The sequence below is a fragment of the Carassius gibelio genome, chromosome A3 (genome assembly GCF_023724105.1).
Source record: "Carassius gibelio isolate Cgi1373 ecotype wild population from Czech Republic chromosome A3, carGib1.2-hapl.c, whole genome shotgun sequence".
In the NCBI taxonomy this organism is placed as follows: Eukaryota; Metazoa; Chordata; class Actinopteri; order Cypriniformes; family Cyprinidae; genus Carassius; species Carassius gibelio.
In genome coordinates this window covers 11,317,309-11,340,069 of record NC_068373.1, presented here as the reverse complement: position 1 = coordinate 11,340,069, position 22,761 = coordinate 11,317,309, and the positions used below count along the sequence as shown (strand labels likewise).

Sequence of the window (22,761 nt, the reverse complement as noted above, 5' to 3'; positions counted from 1 at the left end):
GAGTATTATTCTGTGTTACAGATATTTACAGATGGGTCTAAGGAGCCAGAATCTGGAAGAGCGGCAGCAGCAGTATATATTCCTACTTTTAAAATAAAAATGGCAAAAAGATTATGAGACTGTGTCAGTTTTTACTACTCAATTGTTAGCTATCATCCTAGTGCTACAGTGGATTGAAGAAGTTCAGCCAGCAAGAACAGTGATATGTACGGATTCAATGGCTGCGCTCTCAACTCTATTAAGTAGTAAATCTGAAGCTCGGCAAGACTTAGTATTGGAAGTGTTACAAAGTTTGTATAGAATAAGACAGTTAAGGATTGAGGTTACATTCCTCTGGGTGCCTGCACATGTGGATGTGGATGGAAATGAGGAAGTAGACTTGCTAGCAAAGAAAGCATTAAATAGTCGACAAATAGAAATTAAGATAGCATAAAGCTGAATTAAAGAGACTGATTACATTAGAAGCAAATAAAAAATGGCAAGACATATGGAATAGTGGGTCTAAAGGAAGACACATATTCCAGATTCAGGAGAGTGTTGGAAAGGAGAGGAAAAGATACGGAAATAGAAAGAAAGTTGTCATTCATTCAAGACTGAGAATTGGACATATACAGCATTGAATCAAGGTCTGTATAAGATAGGTAAGCATGAATCTGGAAAGTGTGATACATGTGGACAGTGCTTTAAGTGGGTCGGTAAGCACAGGTACTCAGTACCGCCATTTCCAAATATAGCTCTTGAGCATACCGCCACCTCTCCGTGCGCCCAGAACGTGATTATAGTGTAGAAGTACACTCATTTGGACATCTGTTCTAATAGAGGTTTTAATCTTTTGCCTGTGATGCGGCTTCTCAGTGCGCCCTTCACAATGCACGCTTCCAAATTCGTCCCATCGAGAGCAGAGACTACATTACCCATACACCCATGAGTTTTACAAGTGAAAAGCGCATATCGCTGCTGTCAGTGTCAACCACTCAACGTGGTCGGAAAGGGTGTGTGAAACGCGTACACCTGGCTCTGTAAAAATACAAATACAGTTGACAACTCTTAATATGCTCTCTTGGCTTCAGACTCTGAGTACTAAAAGAACATGGTCAGAATCAGATGACTCGTTGGCTCTATGGTTCTGTTATGTTTTATAATTTATTTTATGTAGGCTACATTTTGAAAAAATTCAATACCCTTTTGCACATTTTATGTTAAGTAGCTCTTTCTAATGGTATTTTTTCAAAATCCTTTTGCACGTTTTATTTATGTTTAGTAGCTCTTTCTAGCTCAAGAAAATCCACAAACTAATAAAATGATTTATTATTTTTTATAAGGTACATAAAACCCCTTCAATATAGTTGTTGTTACCTCAGAGGATGAGGGGAGTCATAATATATATATATATATATATATAATAAATAAATAAATAAATAAAATAGGCTATAATAGAGTACCGGCACCTCTTTTGGGCCACTTAGAGCACTGCATGTGGAGAGTTAGAAACAGTGAAGCATATTCTTATTGAATGTTCTGCATATGAAAGAGAGCGATTTCAATTAATTCAAGAATTAGGATGGCTGGGAGTTGATCATATTTCTTTAAATACATTGTTAGGAAACGGTTCAAGGCAATCAGCAGTGCATGACATTTTGTTTAAATACCTGAAAAACACAGGAACACTATGTAAAATTGAGGTATTTATTTATTTTTTGTTGAATTTTATTTTAATTAATTTATTTTTTTATATATATATATATATAAAAAAGTCTTCCAAATCTTCCAAATGCACCTTCCACACTCCAGATCAGCAGGTGGCGGTAATGCACCTTTACGCTGGTTTGCCAAAACCGACATAATAAACACTAGTAGAAGAAGAAGAATAAGAAGAAGAAGATTTGATTGGTGCAGCGGATAACGTCACAGAACACGAGACAACCATGGAGGGGAAGACTCCGGACGCGTCCTCAACTGCGCCGAAACCTCTTACACCTGCTCAGAAACAGCTCCTTAAAAGACAGCAGGAACTAGATTACTGGAAACGGCACTCAAAACAACTGCGGAGCCGGAATTTAATCACCGGCCTGACCATCGGAGCCTTTGTGGTGGGCCTATGTATCCTTCATAGTTTCATAACATGACAGCTCAGCCTCAGCTGGTTTATTTTGATATCTGTCTGTCTGTCTGTCTGTCTGTCTGTCTGTCTTTCTAAAAACATCTTAGCATCATGACTTTGTGTTTCTGTGAAATGTTACTAGCAGGTTTTTTTTTAGGTGAATAGGGAAATACATAAGTTTGTTCAGGCTATACCAAAAGGGTATGATTACAGTTTTATGAAAGAATACCCACCCACCAACTATTAACAATTACAAATCAGTCAAGCCAATTATTAATAAGTCAGTAGAACTCTAGTTGTGTGATGTAATGGCCTTAACCCTTGTATCCCTCCATCAGTCAGCTACACCATTCTCTCAGTCAGGCAGGAGAAAATCATGGATGAGATTGACGATGAGGCAAAGAACTTCATCATCAAAGGGCCTCGGACAGGGGCCAACTCTTAGACGCTCCTGTGTCTCAGTGATGCCAGCTTCACAATGTTGTCTTGATGTTTGGGGACTGTGGATCTCTTGCATTCAGTATCAATGAACATATTTTCCTGTGGCCACATGATGTGGTGCAAAGCAAAATGTCCAAATAAACTTCCTAACTGTTGTGTTTTATTGTTAATTTAATTTAATTTAATTTATTTTTTTTACTAAGGTATCATTTTATTATATATTTATTTATTTTAATTATTCATTGTTTGCCTTTTTAATGTTAGTTGCTGTGACTTTAAGCTAAAATAAAAATTAAGTTAGAATTTGATAGGTTTTGTGTATATATTGGCTATTATTAGTCATTTAGTCCCATTACAGAACTGTCCATTTTCTAGTGTTCTAGTGTGTTCCACTAGATGTCAGTATGTGCAGTCACATTAGTAAGAGGCCATAGAAGTTTGTTTATACAGTATACAGGGACAGCTTGAGAAGCTTACAGGACACGCTGTATCTTTCTGGACACTCAGGAAAAAAAACTGACTAGCGATATAGAAGGCTGGATTTTCAGAGAAATCTGGAAAATATCATAACTAATGTCATGCATTGATCATAATAAAGATGTGTACATACAGTTTTTAAATCTGTCTGCAAAAGCTTATCCCATAGAGCTATGTTAAATTTAACTTGAAATTTAACAGTGAGGCACTTAGAATGGAAGTGAATGGGGGCCAATCTAGAAACGTGGTTTTACTATTAAAACAGCATTTTAATAAGGCATAAACAATATGAATCATGTCTGTAACATGATTGTATTTTTTTTTTTAAGAAAAAAACAAAAACCTACTCTTTTTGTCCAAAATTACAATTTTGTTGTCATGATGATGCAATCATGCAAACCCTGTAATGCCACAAAACAACAATTTTAACAAATTTATAGCTAATTTGTTATATTTGCTATATTATATTATTTTATTTATGTTTTGAGTATAATTACTGATGCTAGCATAGCAATACACAATTAATATTAATAACATTATTATTAGTATAAATAAAAGAAGGGGCAACTTCTGGAATTTTTTTTTTTTTTAATGCTTGATCTTTACTTGTATTGAACCAAGAATATTCCTTTAAATGCAGAGTTAGTTTTAGAGTGAGGCTGACTCCTGTAAGGAGCTAAACTATCCCAAGTGTTTATTCGTTTGCTGGAAGCTTGTTACTCTTCTAAAGAACTTACCTGGTTCTGAACATATGCCCTTCACACAGACCGAGTACAGAGATAAATAGGGAGGGCAGAAAGCCGATGAGGGCCATCACTATTTCGTGAGAATAACATCATCAACTCTGTCACATGACCTGCTTCTGTTGCATGATTATATTTTGTTTCTCAATCCAGCAAGCTGTTCTTAATATGAAGTATGATTCGGCAAAACAGGGTGGGGGTGAGAGGCCCAGCTGCTCATGGATCAGCAATGTGTTCACACTGATAAGTGTACACACACACACAGAAGTCCTTCTTTTGAGTTTGTCTCACGTGGAGCTGTTCTGAGCCTCAGTCACTAGCCTTACCGTATCACGCTCAAGAGCCTGAAATATCTGCTCCATAAAAGCTCATTTTAAATGTAGTTATTGGAGTTTTATTGTTGTTTGTATTGTTTGTTATTTTTGTTCAAATTGACTTTGTTTCGTCAGAATGAGAGTCCAAACAGCTGATAAAAACATCACAATAATCCACAAGTCAACCACACCACTCCAGTCCATCAATTAGCATCTTGTGATGCAAAAAGCTGCAAGTTTGTAATAAAAGACACTTTTAACTTCTGGCTAAAATAACAAGCCCTCTATCAGTGAGTATCTCGTCTGAATCGTGAAAGAAATGTGCACAGATCAAGTACTGTTTACAAGTGTGAATAGTAAAGGACTTTTTCACCGGAGGAATCATTATTATGCATTACGTACTAGTATTTTGGCCAGAAGAGATGTTTAAAGTTAAAATGCCTTAATGATGAATTTGTTTCATATGAACAGCTTTTCACTTCACAAGATGTTAAGTGATAGGGTGGAGTGGTGTGGGTTACCTGTGGATTTTTGTCATGTTTTTATTTTTGACTCTCTTTCTGACGGCACCCATTCACTGCAGAGGATTCATAAGTGATTTAATGCTAAATTTCTCCAGATCTGTTCAGATGAACAAACAAACTCATCTACATCTTGGATGGCCTGAAAATGAGTGCATTGTCTGAAAATGTTAATTTTGGGGTGAAATATTCCTTCAGTGAAAATAACTCTGTCTGACAGGAAACGGTACACAAACAGCCTCCAGTGCGCTTGTTGTTCCGATCACAATTTAAGTGCATCGTTTAGTTTACAGACTAGCCTGATAACTGATGTAAAGAGCTAATACACCAAAAAAAAAAAAAAAATCTATTATCATTTATTCACCCTTGTGTTATTCACCTCATTTTCAAACCTGATGATTTTGTTTCCTTCATAGTGGAATGCAAAATTAAATATTTCTATTTTTTTAATCATGCTGTGAACATCTATGGGGTCCAGTGTTTGAATACAGGTTGAGAATGAAAAAGGTATGCCAGAATTTATCCCTGTTCTATTTCCCCTGAGTGTTCAATATTCCTGTAATCACTGTTGTCTAAAATACACCCTTAAACACTGTTAAGTCACCTGCTGCGGTGGATAAAACCTCCTCAGTGGCCCACTGATAGAACATGGCAATTCAGAATTCATCCTTACTTAGTATTTAAGCCAATAGAAACACTATTTTAAACACACGCAGTTGAAAACAAATGGCCTTGAGCGGCTAGACCCTCAAATGACGTTTGTCTGTGATCACAATTAGTGTCCTTTGATTGGGCATCAGCTCATTGCTAGGAAATGAAGCCATAATAAAGACACTGACAGTGAGCGAGACAGAGGCCGCTCCAAACAGCCACTGTCTTTGAACCGTCTGAGTTTCAGTGATTGTCAGCAGTCAAAGTAAAGAATAAACCGAGCAGTTTATCTGTATTGCTCAGTGATGCATGCATGCTGTGTGTGAACAGGATAATAGTCACGTCACTTACTGTAAACACATTCTAAACATGTACTATGTTGTATTGTACGGCAGTCATGTTTATGTCTAAGCTAGACTGATGCTGATGTGTGACACATATCTGAGTTTATATCAACATGCTGTGAAGAGGATTTAATTACGTCTGATATCTACTGTCTGTTTATGCAACTGCTCATCAGCTGATCATGTTATTATTAGTTTCTGTAATGTACTAGCTACTTACTGTAACATGATGGTGGGGTCATGACCACTTTGAGGGGGCGGGGGTGTGTCCTGCCCGATATTTAGATTAGTGGATGACTGATAGGTTCGTATACTGATTTCTTAAATTATTTTAGTCCCGTCTATCCATAATATGTAGTTGTATTCTTGCATGTGCGTCAAACTAATGGAATACAGCAGAATTTAAACATTCTCAGTGGAGACTGACAGTCTGAAGCTTGACTAATAACATGAATGTCATTAAGGGTCCTGACTAATCAATCTCATGGGAACCACTGAGAAATAATTCTGAGAAATAATGAGAAATAGATAGATAGATAGATAGATAGATAGATAGATAGATAGATAGATAGATAGATAGATAGATAGATAGATAGATAGATAGATAGATAGATAGATAGATAGATAGATAGATAGATAGATAGATAGTCACTTTGGCAACAAGGACTAATATCCAGTGAACCTAGTGAAAGATACTTCATTATTAGAATTACTCGTTTTTAAAAAACAGTTATGAATTAAGGCAATAATAATATTTTAAAGCATAAATGTCTCATCAGATTGGTTTAATAGACATCTGTAATCTATCTGAGACGTGAGAGACTGCATTTATGGCATTGGAGCTTGACTGTTAGTGGTCCCTCACAATTACTAAGGTGTTTTTTTCCACAGGGAGGAGCCACCAGAGCCGCAGAGGAGCGCACTAAACAGTAAACACTACACTCGCGTTTGGAGAGCGAAGGCAGCACGCGCTCGAACGTCACGCCGTGATATTCTAATTATTCAAATAACCGAATTATTAACCCACAGTTGATTGCATGCGTAATATTTCGAGAGAACGTTAACTTGCTTTTGCATTTACTTTACAGTCGCGAGAAGTTCGTTCTTGAATAGTTGTTATGGTTCGGAGGGAATTTTGGGGCTAAATGTAAACGCACAGTTGTTATGGAGACATTCTGGAACGCGAAGCCATGTAATGCACTGTATTACGCGCTGCAGTTTTAATGTTGAGTACACAGATATCTACTAGAATGTCACAGGCTGATATTGACAGGGCTAGCCTTGGCTTCCCGAAGTTGCCTGCGGGTTTTGACGCGGACTCGTTCTTCCCCGCGCGCCTGCCGCCGAGACGGAGGAGACACTCGGCGAACTCCAGGAGAAATGCCTACAGGTTTAACAAACTCCACACCATGGACATTGCGCCCCAGCAGAGCATCGCACCTCTGACAAAAACTCTTTCGTGGTCAGCCGACAATATTTTATCGGAAAGTAGCAACGAGGAGAAAAAGACGGTCTCTTCTCCTCCAATGTCACCTGTCTCCAGCTCTCCACCTGAGACGCGAGCCTCGGACCCTCGGCCAGCTGACACCTGGGCCACCGAGGAGCCCAGCGCGCAGGAGGCTGACGCCAGCTCGGACTCCGACGATGAAAGCACCGAGAAGAAAGCTGTTTTGTCACGAGCTCTGTTTGAGAGTAAACGCGCGCAGGAGGAAAAGGACGAGGTTGAGACCAAAGCTGTGGCGACCTCACCTGATGGAAGATTTCTGAAATTCAACATTGAGATCGGAAGGGGGTCATTTAAGACAGTCTACAAAGGACTGGATACAGAGACCACCGTGGAGGTTGCATGGTGTGAACTGCAGGTAAAGAGGTCAAAGTTCTGTTACTTTCATGGGGGTCAACTTCTTGGTCAGTCTAGACACAGTCGGTTGAGATGGAGACCCTACTCAGTTAACTGTCGAATTGTTCAATCAGTAATTATTTTATTATCAGTAAATGTATTTATTAGTTCATAGATGTGCTTTGAATTATTTATTGGGTCACCAGGTCAGACATGCAGTTAGGACCAGCAAGTGCTTTAGGAAGGGTTCTGTATGGTCACAATCTTATGACAATGAGGAAAGGGTAATGAGAAAGGGTGTAATTAAAATAACAAGAGTAAGTTATAATAGCATTTAGATAGTCTTTGTGTCATATATTGACTGCACCCGGATGATGTCTAAACTCAACCCTATGATGAATGGACCAATGTTTTTGTTATCTTTGCACGGTTAGTAATCGGATGCATCTGTTCTTTAATGGAAATTAGAGTGACACTGATGTCATGTGTTAGCTTACTTTGCAAATCAGTTTTCATCAGCATGTGACATTACAGTACGATCAAGGCAGTGGATTTCTAATAAGTCACATTTTTATTTTGCTATACAGATGACATACTGAAGATGCATTATCTCATCCAAAGAGGCAAGATCTCATCATGTGGAGTGTCAATAGGTTGATTAATGTGCGAGGCGTAAGACAGAAATGGCTAGCTCAAGGTTACATCATGTCGAAGTTTTAATGTGAAATATAGATGGGTTAACCTATTTTTATTTTCACCTCAGACAGTTATGTTTTTTTAAGAAAGTTTGAACGTTCATCTAGTTTGATAGCTTAGTGTAGTTTGTCAAACATGGTTTGTAATACGGATAGTTCAGATTCTAAATTTGGATTAAACGAGCCATTCAAACCCATGGTTTCAGTGATTTTTAGGATATGTGAAGGGGTCCATCACCTCTGGTAGCTCATTAGTGTAGAATGAGAAGCACAGCGCTTGATAAAATCATGTGGATGAAATCTGCTGGATCTGTTATTTTTAACTATACAAATCAATCTCAATTGAATGGAATGTAGAGAGTCTGATATATCTTTAATTTTAGGTATATGAATAGATGTGTTCTGATATTGTTTTGTACACTGAATCCAAAGTCTGGAATTCTTCACTGTGCATTAGGAGTTTTCTTTTCCAGTGCTTAAAACTGTGTTGGCTGTTATATCTACCATTGCAGGTAACCTGAGTATTGGGCACTGGACCTTCTCCCAGGTGTCCTCATAGTGCAATATGCAAGATGTCACATGCAGTATTAACAGCTAAGTTGCTGGGGTCATCAAGTAAATTTTTTTCCCGCAAAAACTTGGATACTAAAACATGCTATCTTCACAGTACAGATGAATTGGCCCAAATCTGCAGCACAGATGTTATTCTAAACAATACTTTACAAATCTGAATTTGGCTAGTTCAATAAATCCCACTAGATCTAATAGAGTGGTTCTCATTTGATGGGTCGCAGGTCTTTTAAAGAAAGGAAACAGCGCTGATTGTATCTTTTTAAAGGGAGGATAAATTGCTTTACATGTCTTTTTTTTTCTTTTTTCTTTTTATTGACATCAAGGTTTGAATGTGCATATTCTTCAGGTATCACTTGGTAAAAGTTAACCAAATTATAGCCAGATGCCAACATGAACAGGTTGGGTGAACGAAGCTATGCATCTGAAAAAAAAACACAACCCAGATGACATTCAAGACAGGTTCACTTGCAGTTATGATGATCATATTTTTACTTAGTGTTATATTCATGTTAAAAAAGGTAATTATAGTTATTTTTTATTAACATTTTATTTAGAAAGACAAGATATATACACATGTATATATACACACAAATAGCTACAGTGGTGGTCAAAATTTTACATACACAGTATCTGCAAAATGTTAATCGTTTTACCAAAATAAGACAGATCACAAAATGTATGCTATTTTCAAATTCTTTGGTTCTCCAGCATCTTTTGCGTATTTGAACCCTTTCCAACAATTACTGTATGCAACTATTACCAAAGGTTCAAATGCTCACTGAAGTTCCAGAAGGAAGCAAGATGCATTGAGATGCATTAAATCTACATTCTGTTCATGCATCATGTTCACTTCTGGAACAATAGTGAACTTAGTTATATACGACTCCTTCAGTTGTCCTCCTCAGTGTAAAAACATGGACCTCAAAATCATTGTTGGAAAGGGTTCAAATATGCAAAAGATGCTGGAGAACCAAAGAATGTGTGGGACCTGAAGGATTTTTCTGAAGAGCAGCGGGGAGTTTAACTGTTCAGGACAAACAAGGGACTCATGAACTATTACCCAATCTATCATTGTATCGTGGACAATATGTAAATGTCTTTTATGTGAAATATCTTATTCAGGTCAGTAAAAAAAGAACATACATATTGTATGATCCCTCTTATTTTTGTAAGATAATTAACATTTTACAGGTACTGACCACTACTGTATGCTATTTATATATTTCGTCTCATTCTAATTAAAATGATCTCTGTGTACCCTGTGTAAAGTTAAGATTTTCAAAGCGTTTGTGATCATTGTTTATGATAATCTATTTTGTTTGATAAATAGTGTTGGGTCGTCACAAAATGTATGCTCTGTAGCAAAACCAGTTGAAAAACAGTACTATACAAAGAGCTCAGCATGTATTTCTTTAACTGCACTCATCACTCTGCAGATGCACATTACAATCATCATCATTCAGTGCCAGTGGCACGCTTCTTGTACAAAACTACTGTCAACACGGTGATCTGCAAACTACTGGTGAATGCTTCTTTGGCTATTTTCTAATTCATTTTACTTGATGCATTCAGGCAAATGTACAAAATATTGGATTTGAGTAACCCCCCCCCCAAAAAAAACAAAAACAAAACAAGGGATAGTTCAATGTTCAATCATTTACTCACCCTCAAGTTGATCCAAACTTGGATCAGTTTCTTTTTTTGGTTGAACACAAAAGAAGATGTTTTGAAGAATGTTGGTAACTAAAGAGTTGCTGGTAGCCATTGACTTTCATTTTTCTTCATACTATGGAGGTCAATGGCTACCGTCAATGCTTGGAACAGCTAAAAATGATGACAGAATTTCTGGGTGAACCACAGTAAGTGTAGCTTTAGTGGAGGGATTGATTGTTCTGATGACAGTGCTGTCAGCACATGGACTCTTTTGTTGTACTTGCAGGAAATGTTGTATGTCTCGTTAAAAAAGGATGCTTGTTAATCCATTAAATGGGCAGGAAAGTGTTTTTGTGACTTTCCCAGACTGCCAGCCTCCGGTCATTCACAGAGAGCTTGTTTTCCCCCCACAGTTTTATCTGAGAAAGCCATTCCTCAGCTAGCCTTTATCCCACAGTTCATTTTTCCGCCTGCTCATCACACCTTCGATTGTGCCATTTACTGCCTGTGGTGCGTTCTATTAGCTAATCTCCTTGAAAGAGTAGAACATTTATTTTACCCAGAATGCAGTGCTTAATTACCTTGCTAAATGGTCGTGTGGTGGAGGAGAGCTGCCATGGTGACAGTGGCTTGTGACCACTGAGGATGGCTCCACACTCTGTAAAAATGAGACGAGCTTTGCTTTGAGACTTAATGCAGGTAATGGGATTGACTGAAGTCTCTCGCTCAGCGATCTCTCTTTCATGAGGGGAGATCAAGGAGAAGAGTATCTTAACCCAGAGCTTGACACCACTGCTCAATCAGAGCATGTGTAGGAATGACCTTTAATGTGTGTTTAAAACCCCATGACTAGTGTTGTTTATATGTTGAATAATATTTGTACTGTATGTACTGTTTTTGCCATCAAATGAATAAATTACATTTGATCATATATTAAAATAGAAGACTGTAATTTTGATCAAATAAATGTAGTCTTGGTGAGCATAATAGGTTTTCTTCAAAATAATAAAAAAATCTGAATTATTTTGCAATTATTCCTTTTAACCAGGAGTGTGTATGTGTTCACTATTGAAAAAGTAGACTATATATATTATTTTTATAAAATTATGTGCATCTTAAATGTGCTTAAAATATTAATATGATTAATATGATTTGTTTACTTCTAAACCATGGTCTGATAAAGTAAATATACATTTTGTACTTGTCTTTTAAATGTATAGACTTATTAACCTGATTGTTTACATTCATGCCTATGTCACCTCGTCGCTGCTGCTCACTGATTAGAAGCGGAGCATGCTGTGGTCATGTTGTCTAATTCATGGGTCCACGTGGCTCAGCTGTGGGGTCTGATATTCTGCTTCCTCTAGAGGGGGGCACATGGGTGGAGATGGAGGTGATTGCATGTCTGTCAGGTGGTCGGGCTGGATAGAGATAGAATGTAATTGACAAGCCGGATGGAAAGAGGCTATTCGGCTAGAACTTGGTAGGGGGGGGGGGGGGGGGGGGTGGGGGTTGGGGGTGTGGAGGGTGGGAGAATGTCAAAGTGTATAACAGATGGTGTTTTCATAGCTAGCTTAAGCTCAGCCAGTTGTGTAGTTGGCTTGATTGAATGAAGTCATAAAATCTTTGCACAACTAAAAGCCGAGTTTTATAAAATCAAATTTTTTTTTTTATCTTCTGATTCTCTTATTCTAATCATGGTGGCTGCATTTATTTAATAAAAAAATACAGTAAAACAGTAATATTATGAAATATTATCAGTACAGATTAAAATAACTGTTTTCTATTTGAATATATTCTAAAATGTCATTTGTTCCTTTGTCAACAAAGCTGAATTTTCAGCAGCCGCTACTTTTTTTAATCAATAATTGCAGCATTGGTGAACATAAGAAGAGACTTCTTTCAAAACATAAAAAAAAATCATAGTTATAATTATTCCAAACTTTTTACCAGTAGTGTAAACATATATATATTTGTATATTTTTTCTTGTTGTGTCATGGTCCTGCCATCATGTCCTGACTTTTCTCTAGTCTAGAGGCAGGATCATGACAGACCCATGTGCTTGTACACAAAACACGGGTCTGTCATGATCCTGCCTCTAGACTAGAGAAAAGTCAGGACATGATGGCAGGACCATGACATGTTGTCCATTCATATCCAAATAATTTTTTGTATTTTTTTTTTTTTAAGTAACTGTCTATTTTTCAATAGCACAGCACCAATAGATCTTATTTATAGCTAAGTACATAATATACTGTATATTTGCAATTGCATTACAAAAAGGAGCTGCAGGTCTGTGGCTTTTGAAGGTGGATTAACTCAGAAAAAGTTACACCCTCTCAAGCATTCATCAACTTTCTGAGCCGCAGGCTGCATAAGGAGTTACCAGCTTGCAAGCATTTAATAACCTGTCTGAATGTTTCTCGAGTTTCCCAAGAGAAACTTTTTCACACCCTACTTCAGTGCCAAAAATGTAACATGTTTAAAAAATGTTTCAATGTAACAAATTTTCTAACACATTTTCTAACAAAATTTTAAAGTCAATATTTTCCCTTAATAACTGTGTGATTATACATAGCAGCGCACGGAAGTCACAATTCTGATGGCTTGATTACAACCCATTGTAATTCAACACAGCAGGTGGATTTCAGCTGATCCTTCTCATTTCACACCCTTTATCCCACTTATTCCAATGAAGCCAGACATGAAAAGCATTCATGAAAGGATAAAGGGCAACAACAGCTGGTAAAAAGAAAGTTTGTCATTCAACACATCATTAGGGGGCCGAGGCGTGGCTTGCTTCGCCACACATTCTGCTCTTGAATGACACTCTTCCTTTTTTTCGTCATTCCAGGGACTTCTCACACAAAGGCGGTGGCCTGAAGCTCTATTGTGGCATCAGTTGTACAGCATATCAGTTTTTTTTTCCCAGGCAACAGTGAGATTATATCCTGCTTTTCTCTTTTTGAATTCTACTGTATGTGACTTCTCACAATGAGGTGAGAGCTGAATGACTGGCCATTCCAGGCCTAGAGTTATGATAGGCTTCCCTTCAATACAAGTGGTTGGGCAAATTATATCAAGTATGGAAAAATGGTCTTGTTCAAACAATTTAGATAATAAGTCCAAAAAAACCTTTGTCTGTATTTATAGTTGTTTCAGTGGTGCAACATTCCTCTTAATTACAAGTTCCTTTGGCGATGGTGGTGGTGGTCACCCACTGAGGCACAAAGCTTGTGATTGCGTTCATGTATTTCACATGAAAGTATGAGCAGCCAGGTATTGAGGTGTTCTCACCACCAGCCATTAGAGTGACAGCAGACGACATTAACAGCACTCATGCTAACATTCTGTGTGAATGGCTTTGGAATGCTGAGTCGATATTAATACTTATGGGCACCTTGGAGATTATATTGCTTATGACCTTCAGTCTGCAACATTACAACTAATTACACTTAGAAATAATGTAATGTCAAAGTTTTTTTTTAATGTTCATGTAAGAAGTCTCTTATTTTTACCAAAGCTGCATTTATTTGATTTCAATGAAAATGAAAGCGATGTGTATAATGTTTCCAGAGAGTTCTGTTTCAAATAGATGCTGTTTATTGTAATTTCTAAGCACCAAAAAAAATTTCTACATGGATAATCATAAGAACCATTATTAATAAATGAGCGCCAGTAATATCTGATAATAATTGTGCCCCGAATCATCAGGATGATTTCTGAAGATCGTGTGACACTGAAGACTGGAGTAATGGCTTCCGAAAATTCTGCTTTGCCATATATTTTTAAACAGAAAGCAGTTCTTTTAGATTGTAGTAATATTTCACAATATTTCAGCTTTTACTGTATTGTGATCAAATGCAGTCTTTGTGAACAATATATATATTTTTTCTAAAACATTAAGAAAACTTTATTATTCCAAACTTTTGAATGATAGTATAGATCTAAAAGTGTTTTCTGTATCTTGACATTGGTTAATATGTGAACACACAGTATCTTCAAACTGTATCTGTTGTACATGCACACACGGCTTTAAAGTCTTTTTCCTGGTGGTTACATGAGACCTTTTCACCTGTTTGTACTTTAAACAAACTATGACTCTGCCCTGCCCTTGTTGCTTAATATCAGCAAGACTGTGCAAACCAGACACCAACACAGGGAAATACTCTTCTTGTGACAGGTTTTCTGTCTTCAGGTGTCTCATTTAAAGATTAAAGGAATAGTTTACTCAAAAATGAAAATTCTGTCCTCATTTACTCACTCAAGTTATTCCAACCCTGTATAAGTTTCTTTCTCTGTTGAACCAACAAGAAGATATTCTGGAAAAAGTAACCAAACTACTGACGGTAGCCATTGACTTACAATTCATTAGAAGTCAATGGTCAACTCTTTGGTTACCAACATTCTTCAAATGATCTTCTTTTGTGTTTAACAGAAGGAAGACACTCACACATGTTTAGTACAAGTGGAGAATGAGTAAACGATGACAGCATTTGCTTTTAAGGGGTGAACTGTTCCTCTAAATAAACACTGGTGTTTTTGAAAGAGAGCTGTGAAATTATGGGCAGTACTTCTAGCCTTAGGTTATTCTTGAGACAGACACAGTAACAGTGTTGTGAGCTGAAAGTTAAATATACTTGACAAACTGGTTCAAAGTTTAAAAAAAAAATTGTTGCAAATAATCCCTAAATGACCCATAATAGTTAGAATGAGTCTTAGCTTCAGATGTAATCTATATATTTATTAAATTGAATTTTTCTTCCTGCATATAATTGATTTCAGAACCCACCTCTATTAACGCTTATTAACTAACAATCATGTGCCTCAAAGAAGCACAAATAAAGATATAGGTGCAAACAGAATACAGTGACGTCAACCTTGGTTTTGATAAGCAGTTATTTTATGACCCAGAACGCGTTGGTGAAACTCATGCATCTAGCAAGAACTTAATATACAAAATAATCATATTGATTCAAGCATTTAACATTCATGAATTATTTAAATGTTAGTAATGAACAATACTGCACAAATTATAACGATCACGAGGAAGGTCCGCGTACAGTAAAGTGGATAGTGTACGACACCCCATCAGTTATATTTAGGTCTATAGTGCCACCTGCTGGCACAGTTTTGTAACTTCTTAGAGAACAACTTTTGTGATATTGAGATAACGAAAAAATTAAGTCGTTATAACAAGAAAACTACTTTCGTTAGGTCGAGTTAACAAGAAAATTAAGTCGTTATAACGAGAAAACAACTTTCTTTATGCCGAGATAACAAGAAAATTAAGTCGTTATAACAAGAAAACAACTTTTGTGATATCGAGATAACGAGAAAATTAAGTCATTATAACGAGAAAACTACTTTCGTTATGTCGAGATAACGAGAAAATTAAGTCGTTATGACAAGAAAACAACTTTTGTTATGTCGAAATAACAAGAAAATTAAGTCGTAATAACGAGAAAACAACTTTTGTGATGTCAAGATAACGGAAAAAATGAAGTCGTTATAACGAGAAAACAACTCGTTATGTCGAGATAATGAGAAAATTAAGTCATTATAATGAGAAAACAACTTTCATTATGTCGAGATAACGAGAATATTAAGTCATTATAACAAGAAAACAACTTTTGTTATGTCGAGATAACAAGAAAATGAAGTCGTTATAATTAGAAAATGAGGAAAATATTGATAATGCATGGCGCTTAGAACTTCCGTATGTCTTCCTCTCTAAAATGATGTCATAATTCAAAGTGTCCTCCGATGTGGACATTTTCCAGATATTACGTGTCAGTGAGGAGCCAATGGGATTAGCGACAGGACTGGGCGATCTATTTTATTTTATTTTTTTTTTCAGAAAGTTTGACCACTACATCTAGACTATTATTAACTTTAAATGTTCTGTATAAACAATGAACAGGAGCTTTCAGCCTGCCACCATGATACAAGGAATACAGAAGTAGTTCTTTAAAGGTTTTTTTTTATTAGATTAAGCTGCTTTTCCACTGTTTTTCTTCTTAAACCTGGACTGTGCTGTATGGAAAGTGCAAATGGAATTCCTTGAAGCAGATCATTATTTGTGTGCAACAGAGTAATACCTGGCTCTGTTTTGACTCCATTAAACATTTTATAAGCTCTTTGTGAATTATGTATTCTCCTACAATGGCCACTTTTTGGTAAGTTTACGTGTTTTTTTGGTAAGAGTGTACCAAACTCTTGGGAAGTGTTGTGTTGCAAATGACTGAACTACAAATGTGAACACAGTCTTAGTTACAGTGACTGATGCTTAGAATGGCAAACTCTCAAAACAATACATCTCCATTTTTATTTCTCCATTAAATCGTTTCGAAGCTGTGTTTGGTGCAGGTGCCCAGCAGTAGTTCTCAGCTGGTTTTAGACATGCTACAGATATGTTAGTCTGTGTAAATGAGATAACGTAAGCTAAGTAGGCTATGCATACCATTGTCATTGTTGCATAACCATTTTATAAATCAACACTCCCTTCCTCACCATTGAGACATTTTATGTGCAACTTTTATACATAGACTCTGTGACTTTTATAGAGACACTGTGCATTTCTATGTAGTGACTTTTGACATCTTTTGACCTCTGTGTGTCTTTTGAGATTACATCAGATCTGTTGTTGTTATCCACTGGTCACTCTTTTACAGTATCATGAGTATTTCAGTACAAAGTGTTGTAAATTCAGATGAGTCAGAAGAAAAAGCTGTCATATATCTGGATCCTCAAACATTGTGTGGCCTTTTCAATATGCCAGCCATATTTTAAATATGTTTATTATTAAAATAATTCGACTGAACATATGAAATGAGATTAGTTAACCAATACTTGTATAGTTGTTTATATTGTATGTAGTTGGAGGAGTGCATATAAATTCTTTTTTTAAAACACTTTTTTAAAATAATTGTTCTAAATAAATGGTTATTCTTGCATATTTTTATGCCTCCCTAGTAGTATTGCCAAAACAAAATAAAAATATATGATACTAATGTCCAGAAATATTACTAGAACAGTTACTAGAAAATATGTGATGTACTCAAAATGTACACAATTTGTAATAATTTGATTCACAGACTCAAATTGAATTGCTAAAAATGTTTGAATTTACAAAGTAATTTCAAGCCACAATTATATGGAAATCAAGTGTTTCAGAAATGCGTTTCAGTCAGCTTGGATTAGATCAGATGATAAGTAGTTTTATAAATATAAGATTAGGAGGTTTACGTCATTCAGGATGCAATACAATTACAGCATGTAATAATTCAGCTGCGCAAACTTGTCCTTAGACACATGCATAAAGTTTACACACGCCCACACACATGCAAACACATACACACACACACACACCCTGCAGTCCTCTTTACGGTTCACACATTCATTCGGCCTTTTGTAGGGCTGCTCACTGTTTTGTTTCTGTATAATTAAACAACAGCAGCTGTCTTCGATGGAGGCTGAGAGTTCACATTCAGATCTGTTACCCAAATTAGAACACATGATCACTAGATTCATAACGTAAGTTAAATCTGAGCCGAACTCGGATATATTGTTTAGTCAATGGCTAAACAAACATGTAGAATGACACAGTTTATGGGTTGCTTTGGCATATTAGTGTTACCAGAGCTTTAATTTTGTGGTTTAGCACACTTAAAGAGAAAGTTCACTCACCCTCACGTCATTCCAAAGATGTACTGTATCTCTTTCTTTCATGTGTGGAAAAGAAGAATAATGTGTCCACTGTTTCCATCAACACGATGGAATATGTTTTTTCGAGTTCATTTTTTGGGTGAACTACAGTATACCTTTAGGGACAAAATACTAGCATACTATTTCTAAATTATCTAAATGTCTATATGCATGCAATAAACAACCTACTACAGCACAGTACTACTCTAAATGTGTATTATGCAACCAGTACACACTGTGTAGAATATTATACCACGCAGTGTGATTGATCTGACTTTTCATTTCCAGCATGATGAGTCACGATTCATTCGTTCTTATTAACTCAAGGTCAAGAGCAGTGTACTAAAGCATGTTCATTTGGGAGATATCATTACAATATGACAAACATATGAATCCCAAACAGAGGGTTGCAATGCAATTAGTCTTGAATTAAGAGATTTAATTTGTTTTGGTTTTTTATCCCACATGAAATGTTAATTGCAAAATGAGCTTCCAGTTCATTCTGAAATGACATCATGCTGTGTTCAAGCGCTCCACGGAAGTTTGCATTTATGAGCTCAATAATTAAGATTTGATGCCTGTTTCAAAAAAAAAAAAAATTTACACAGTGGCCAATTTATTTTTCCCTTTAAGCGCTACTGCGCATTTTAGTTATACAAGCTTTAATAAAAGAGTTAATATTCTACATCAAAAAAGTTATACTGTCAACATTCACAATTACTTAATAACTTATGATCAATATCATTAAGCTTCCTCCATAGTTCTTTATTTGGCACAGAAAGTCCAACTCAGAAAATTCATCTTGTAATTATGATCCTTCCATGACATGACTTGAGCACAATAAGTTATAATAGGTCATTTTCGGCTGCTGAGTGCGTCAGTGCTCTGTAGTAAAAGTGTTTTGATTTATACGGATTACATTAGTGACAGTTCAAACTGAGATTAACTTGAAGTTTATGATCCCTCATGTAAAGATAAACCGGTATGTTGTACTGTTGGCATTGCATTTAAATCTGAATGTCATTTTGACTCATAACATCGGCACTGACACTTAGTGCTGTCATTTCCAGTCATTGTGTGGAACGGGTTAAACTGTACCCTTCTGTGAGGGTTGACAGAAGTGAATATGAAATCGATTGCTATGATGTCTAAGTTTGTACTTCATGGACACAGTGTTTTACTTCCAGAAACATGTGAAGCTTTATTATGTCCGGAATAGGAAACAGATGGATAAGTGTTCCTTCTTTGACAAAACAATGTGCCTTTATATTCATTGAGCTTGGTTATTTAAATTTGACTTAATAACAGAGGTAATTTACATGTAGAAATCTATAGCAAAAAAAAAAAAAAAAGGGAAAAAACACTAAATGAGTCAGAGAGAAGGAAATGGAAAATGATTTACACAACTATGTTTTTGGTGCAAATTATAACAGAATAAATAGGCTTCTGGAAAAAAATATAAAAAGCTATACAAGTGTACAATATGTCTCTTAAGAAAGATACTGTAAGTGTCTAGGGAATAATATGTGGCCTTGTTCTCTAGCATTTCATGAGTATTTGTTTGAGTAATTCATTATGCTGTGTAGGAAAAGAGTGTTTAACTGTTATCTTGCACTTACAGAACATAGAGCAGCATTATAAGGGATGGAAGCACTCCATCAGGTTAGTCGTCTGTTTCCATATAGTGTTTTACCCGGATCATCAGCAGCGTACACTGCCAGTGTTTAATTGCTTTGTAAGATTTATTGCACACGCCCTGCGTATATTAGAACTATGAGTCATGTTTTATTCTCTGTGGATTGATAGTGTGATGGAAAATGATTTAGAAATGAATGTGAGTAATTTGTCATCCTGTCAGTTTGTTACAGATTTATATCATTAACTGGTATTGCCACTGTGGGCCATGCATGTGGTGACGCTTGTTCAAACTCTATTATGTAGCACTTAGGGATGAGATAGAGGTACTTTTAAATCTTTGGAAGTGTGTTAATGTTTGTAAAAAAAAAAAAAAAAAAAGATTTATGTCATAATGGTTTATATTATATTATTCAGTGGTTGCTTAGACATTTGTTGTCCACATGGCTTGCAATAATTATTTTTTTTTTAAATTTTAATCAGTGTATTATTGTGGTTTCATCTACAGTGCATTCCAAAAGTTTGGAAACACCCTTGTTTCATTTGGTAAATATCAACATAAATCTGCATTTTTTGCCATACGTTCATTGAAGTAACTAATGATATTCTGTTTTTATTACAATATACAGTCAGACAAAGATGCTTCATTAATTCTGTGATATAGACTTAACATATATGTTAGTTTTTGGAAGAGTATTAAGTCAGTTTTACATTATAGTATAATATAATTAGTTTAATATAAATAATTTTCCTTGTTGGAAAAAATGAGACTGAGCTGATTTGCTGTTGCAAACCAGATTTTATTTATTTATTTTTTTCCTCCAGGGTTTTCTACGGAGCCCTCCACATGACATGCAATAAAAAAATTAAATAAATCATGCACACGATTTACTAATTCGTTTCCTTGATTTGCTAAATCGTGCGCACTATTTAATAATTCAAGGGAACTAAATATTAAATCGTGCGCACAATTTATAAATCGAGGGAACAAAATAGTAAATCATGCGCATGATTTAGCGTACTATTTTTTTCTTGCATGCCATGTGCGGGTCTCCGTATTTTTCTGTATTCTGAATTCTTATTTTTTTCCATTTTACTGTTGGAAAACAATAAACCCTTATGGTTCTGCCAGTCATTTAACAGCCTGCAGCTGCCAAAGAAAAACCCTTTGATTTATGTTAAGTATGATCAAACACTTTATGTCCATCTTCTCAGAGTGCAGCATCTCATGGTTTGCTGATTTACTCCATGCTTCTATAATAAAAATGAACTACCATTCTATTGATGGATGTGTTTTTTTTGTTGCTGGCTCTGACTTTAGCTGTTATCTAGGTGTATGTGGTAATCTAGTCCAAGTGCTGCCAGAGGCTCCAGTGAAATCCTATAATAAGGAAGATCTGGATGTGAAGGATCCCCAGTCCCTGTTATAGATCTGAGAGCTTTATGAGCGAGATGCTGCTTTAATGAGACATTCCACACAGCCAGCAGACGGCCTCCTTTAGCATGCACACACTCGACTAGTATAGAGGAATGAGTCACACCAACGCCTCGAGCACAATAAACTTACTATCATTTAGAAGCACAAACTTTTGGAGGAAAATAGATCATAAATAATGTGTTATTAGCTCCTATGAAAGCCAAGGGAATACAAACAGTACATGAACCGTAGTACGTTATCAGGCATATTAATCGAATGATCCTAATTCTTCACATAATTTGAGTAATGTCTGTAAGCACTATAAATATAAGTTCATCATTGTCATAAGATTATGTTTGATATACAGACAGTATGTTGTTTTTTTTTACAAAATATTCTATAAAATATTATAAAACTTATATTATTTAAAATGTAATTATTTGATTAAATAAAGAAATGTATTGGAATTGCTTATATTGGTTAAATGTTAATTAATGAATTTACTTATTTATTAAAAGTAACATTTATAATTTTTGTATTGTTTTTTTTATATATATATCTTCTCATGCATTGTGCAGTCCTGCCTCGGTAATTATATTTTGTAAGTGCTCAAACATGTTTTTTCTGAGCAGTAAATGTCAGATACATGCATCAGACCCGTTCCTCAGTTTAATAATGTGCAATCTGTGAGCTTCTCGGGATCTGGTTCTGGTTTCTCTGATTCAGACAAACACACCAGCATTGTGGGAAATGAGCAGATATTTCCACACCTCATTTCCACCTTTTCAATTTTAACCATACAGTCTGTTTTGTATTACAGCAAGAGGCTGTTCATGGTGTTTTGGGACTTTCATAATGCGGAGGGAGATAGAGAGGAAGCTTCCAGTGAGGCAGTAGGTCTGCTAATTCTCGATTGACTCGTCTCTTACGTAATGGAGAAATCTTCCTTCGTTCCACTTGCTTCCTTGAGCATGTCAAACTTCCTCCTGCCTGACAGAAGGTTTAATGGAATAGTTCAGTCGTATAATAATTTTTGTCATCATGTACTTAGCCCCATGTCATTCTGACCCTGCTTTAGAGCTTGTTTAGGCTGCATGCAATTCTTCTTTTGGACCTCCGGGTTCTACTGAGATCTCAGGTGACCCATCTGGCAGCTTACCAGCCCTCTTGAACCTCCTGAGCCCAACCATGTGGATCAGAGCCTGGAAATATATGGATTACCACGGGTATCTTTGGAAGTACTTGGCTTTCACTCCTACACTGAGATCAGCCTCATCATCTCAGATACAAGAGAGGAAGCTGAGAAGTTTCCTGTAGCCCATTTCAACCTCAGATGAATTTGTGATGTTGTCAACATTAGCATCTAAAAGGAAAAGGAAAGATATAGAGATTTGGCATGACATGAGAATGAGTAAGTGATGTCAGTCTTTTTTGTGGCCTGTAGGCAGAAAAACATCCTCTCCTAGACAGCGGTTTATCTTAATTCTGCTATCTAATGTATGTCTGGTGGCATTAAACATTATTTAGTTCATCTTTATAGATGTTATCTTCATATCCTGGCCATCAGTCATATTAAAATCCACAGAGGAAAGTGAAGGGTCTATGAACATCCTAACACTAATTAAGTAAGAGTGACACACATGGCCAA

At 36.2% G+C, this 22,761-nt stretch overlaps 2 protein-coding genes across 2 annotated transcripts in view; both read left to right on the top strand.

Annotated features, from left to right (window-relative positions):
* The first annotated feature begins 1,889 nt into the window (after positions 1-1,889).
* Positions 1,890-2,698, top strand: LOC127946610 (cytochrome c oxidase assembly factor 3 homolog, mitochondrial). The gene is made up of 2 exons (XM_052543306.1): positions 1,890-2,100; positions 2,440-2,698. Exons 1-2 carry the CDS (start codon positions 1,926-1,928, stop codon positions 2,544-2,546), a joined length of 282 nt encoding a protein of 93 aa, XP_052399266.1. The 5' UTR covers positions 1,890-1,925; the 3' UTR covers positions 2,547-2,698.
* A 3,765-nt stretch (positions 2,699-6,463) lies between these two features.
* LOC127946605 (serine/threonine-protein kinase WNK4) overlaps positions 6,464-22,761 on the top strand; it is a 44,905-nt gene continuing 28,607 nt past the window's right edge. Inside the window, exon 1 of the mRNA XM_052543291.1 lies at positions 6,464-7,454. Within this exon, the coding sequence (XP_052399251.1) occupies positions 6,816-7,454 (639 nt within the window). The 5' untranslated portion in view covers positions 6,464-6,815. The remainder of the gene's footprint in view (positions 7,455-22,761) is intronic.

Coding starts and splice junctions, on each gene's coding strand:
- LOC127946610 (XM_052543306.1), top strand. CDS start 1,926: ATGGAGGGGAAGACTCCGGACGCGTCCTCAACTGCGCCGAAACCTCTT. Junction 2,101..2,439: donor AGCCTTTGTGGTGGGCCTAT/GTATCCTTCATA, acceptor TCCCTCCATCAG/TCAGCTACACCATTCTCTCA.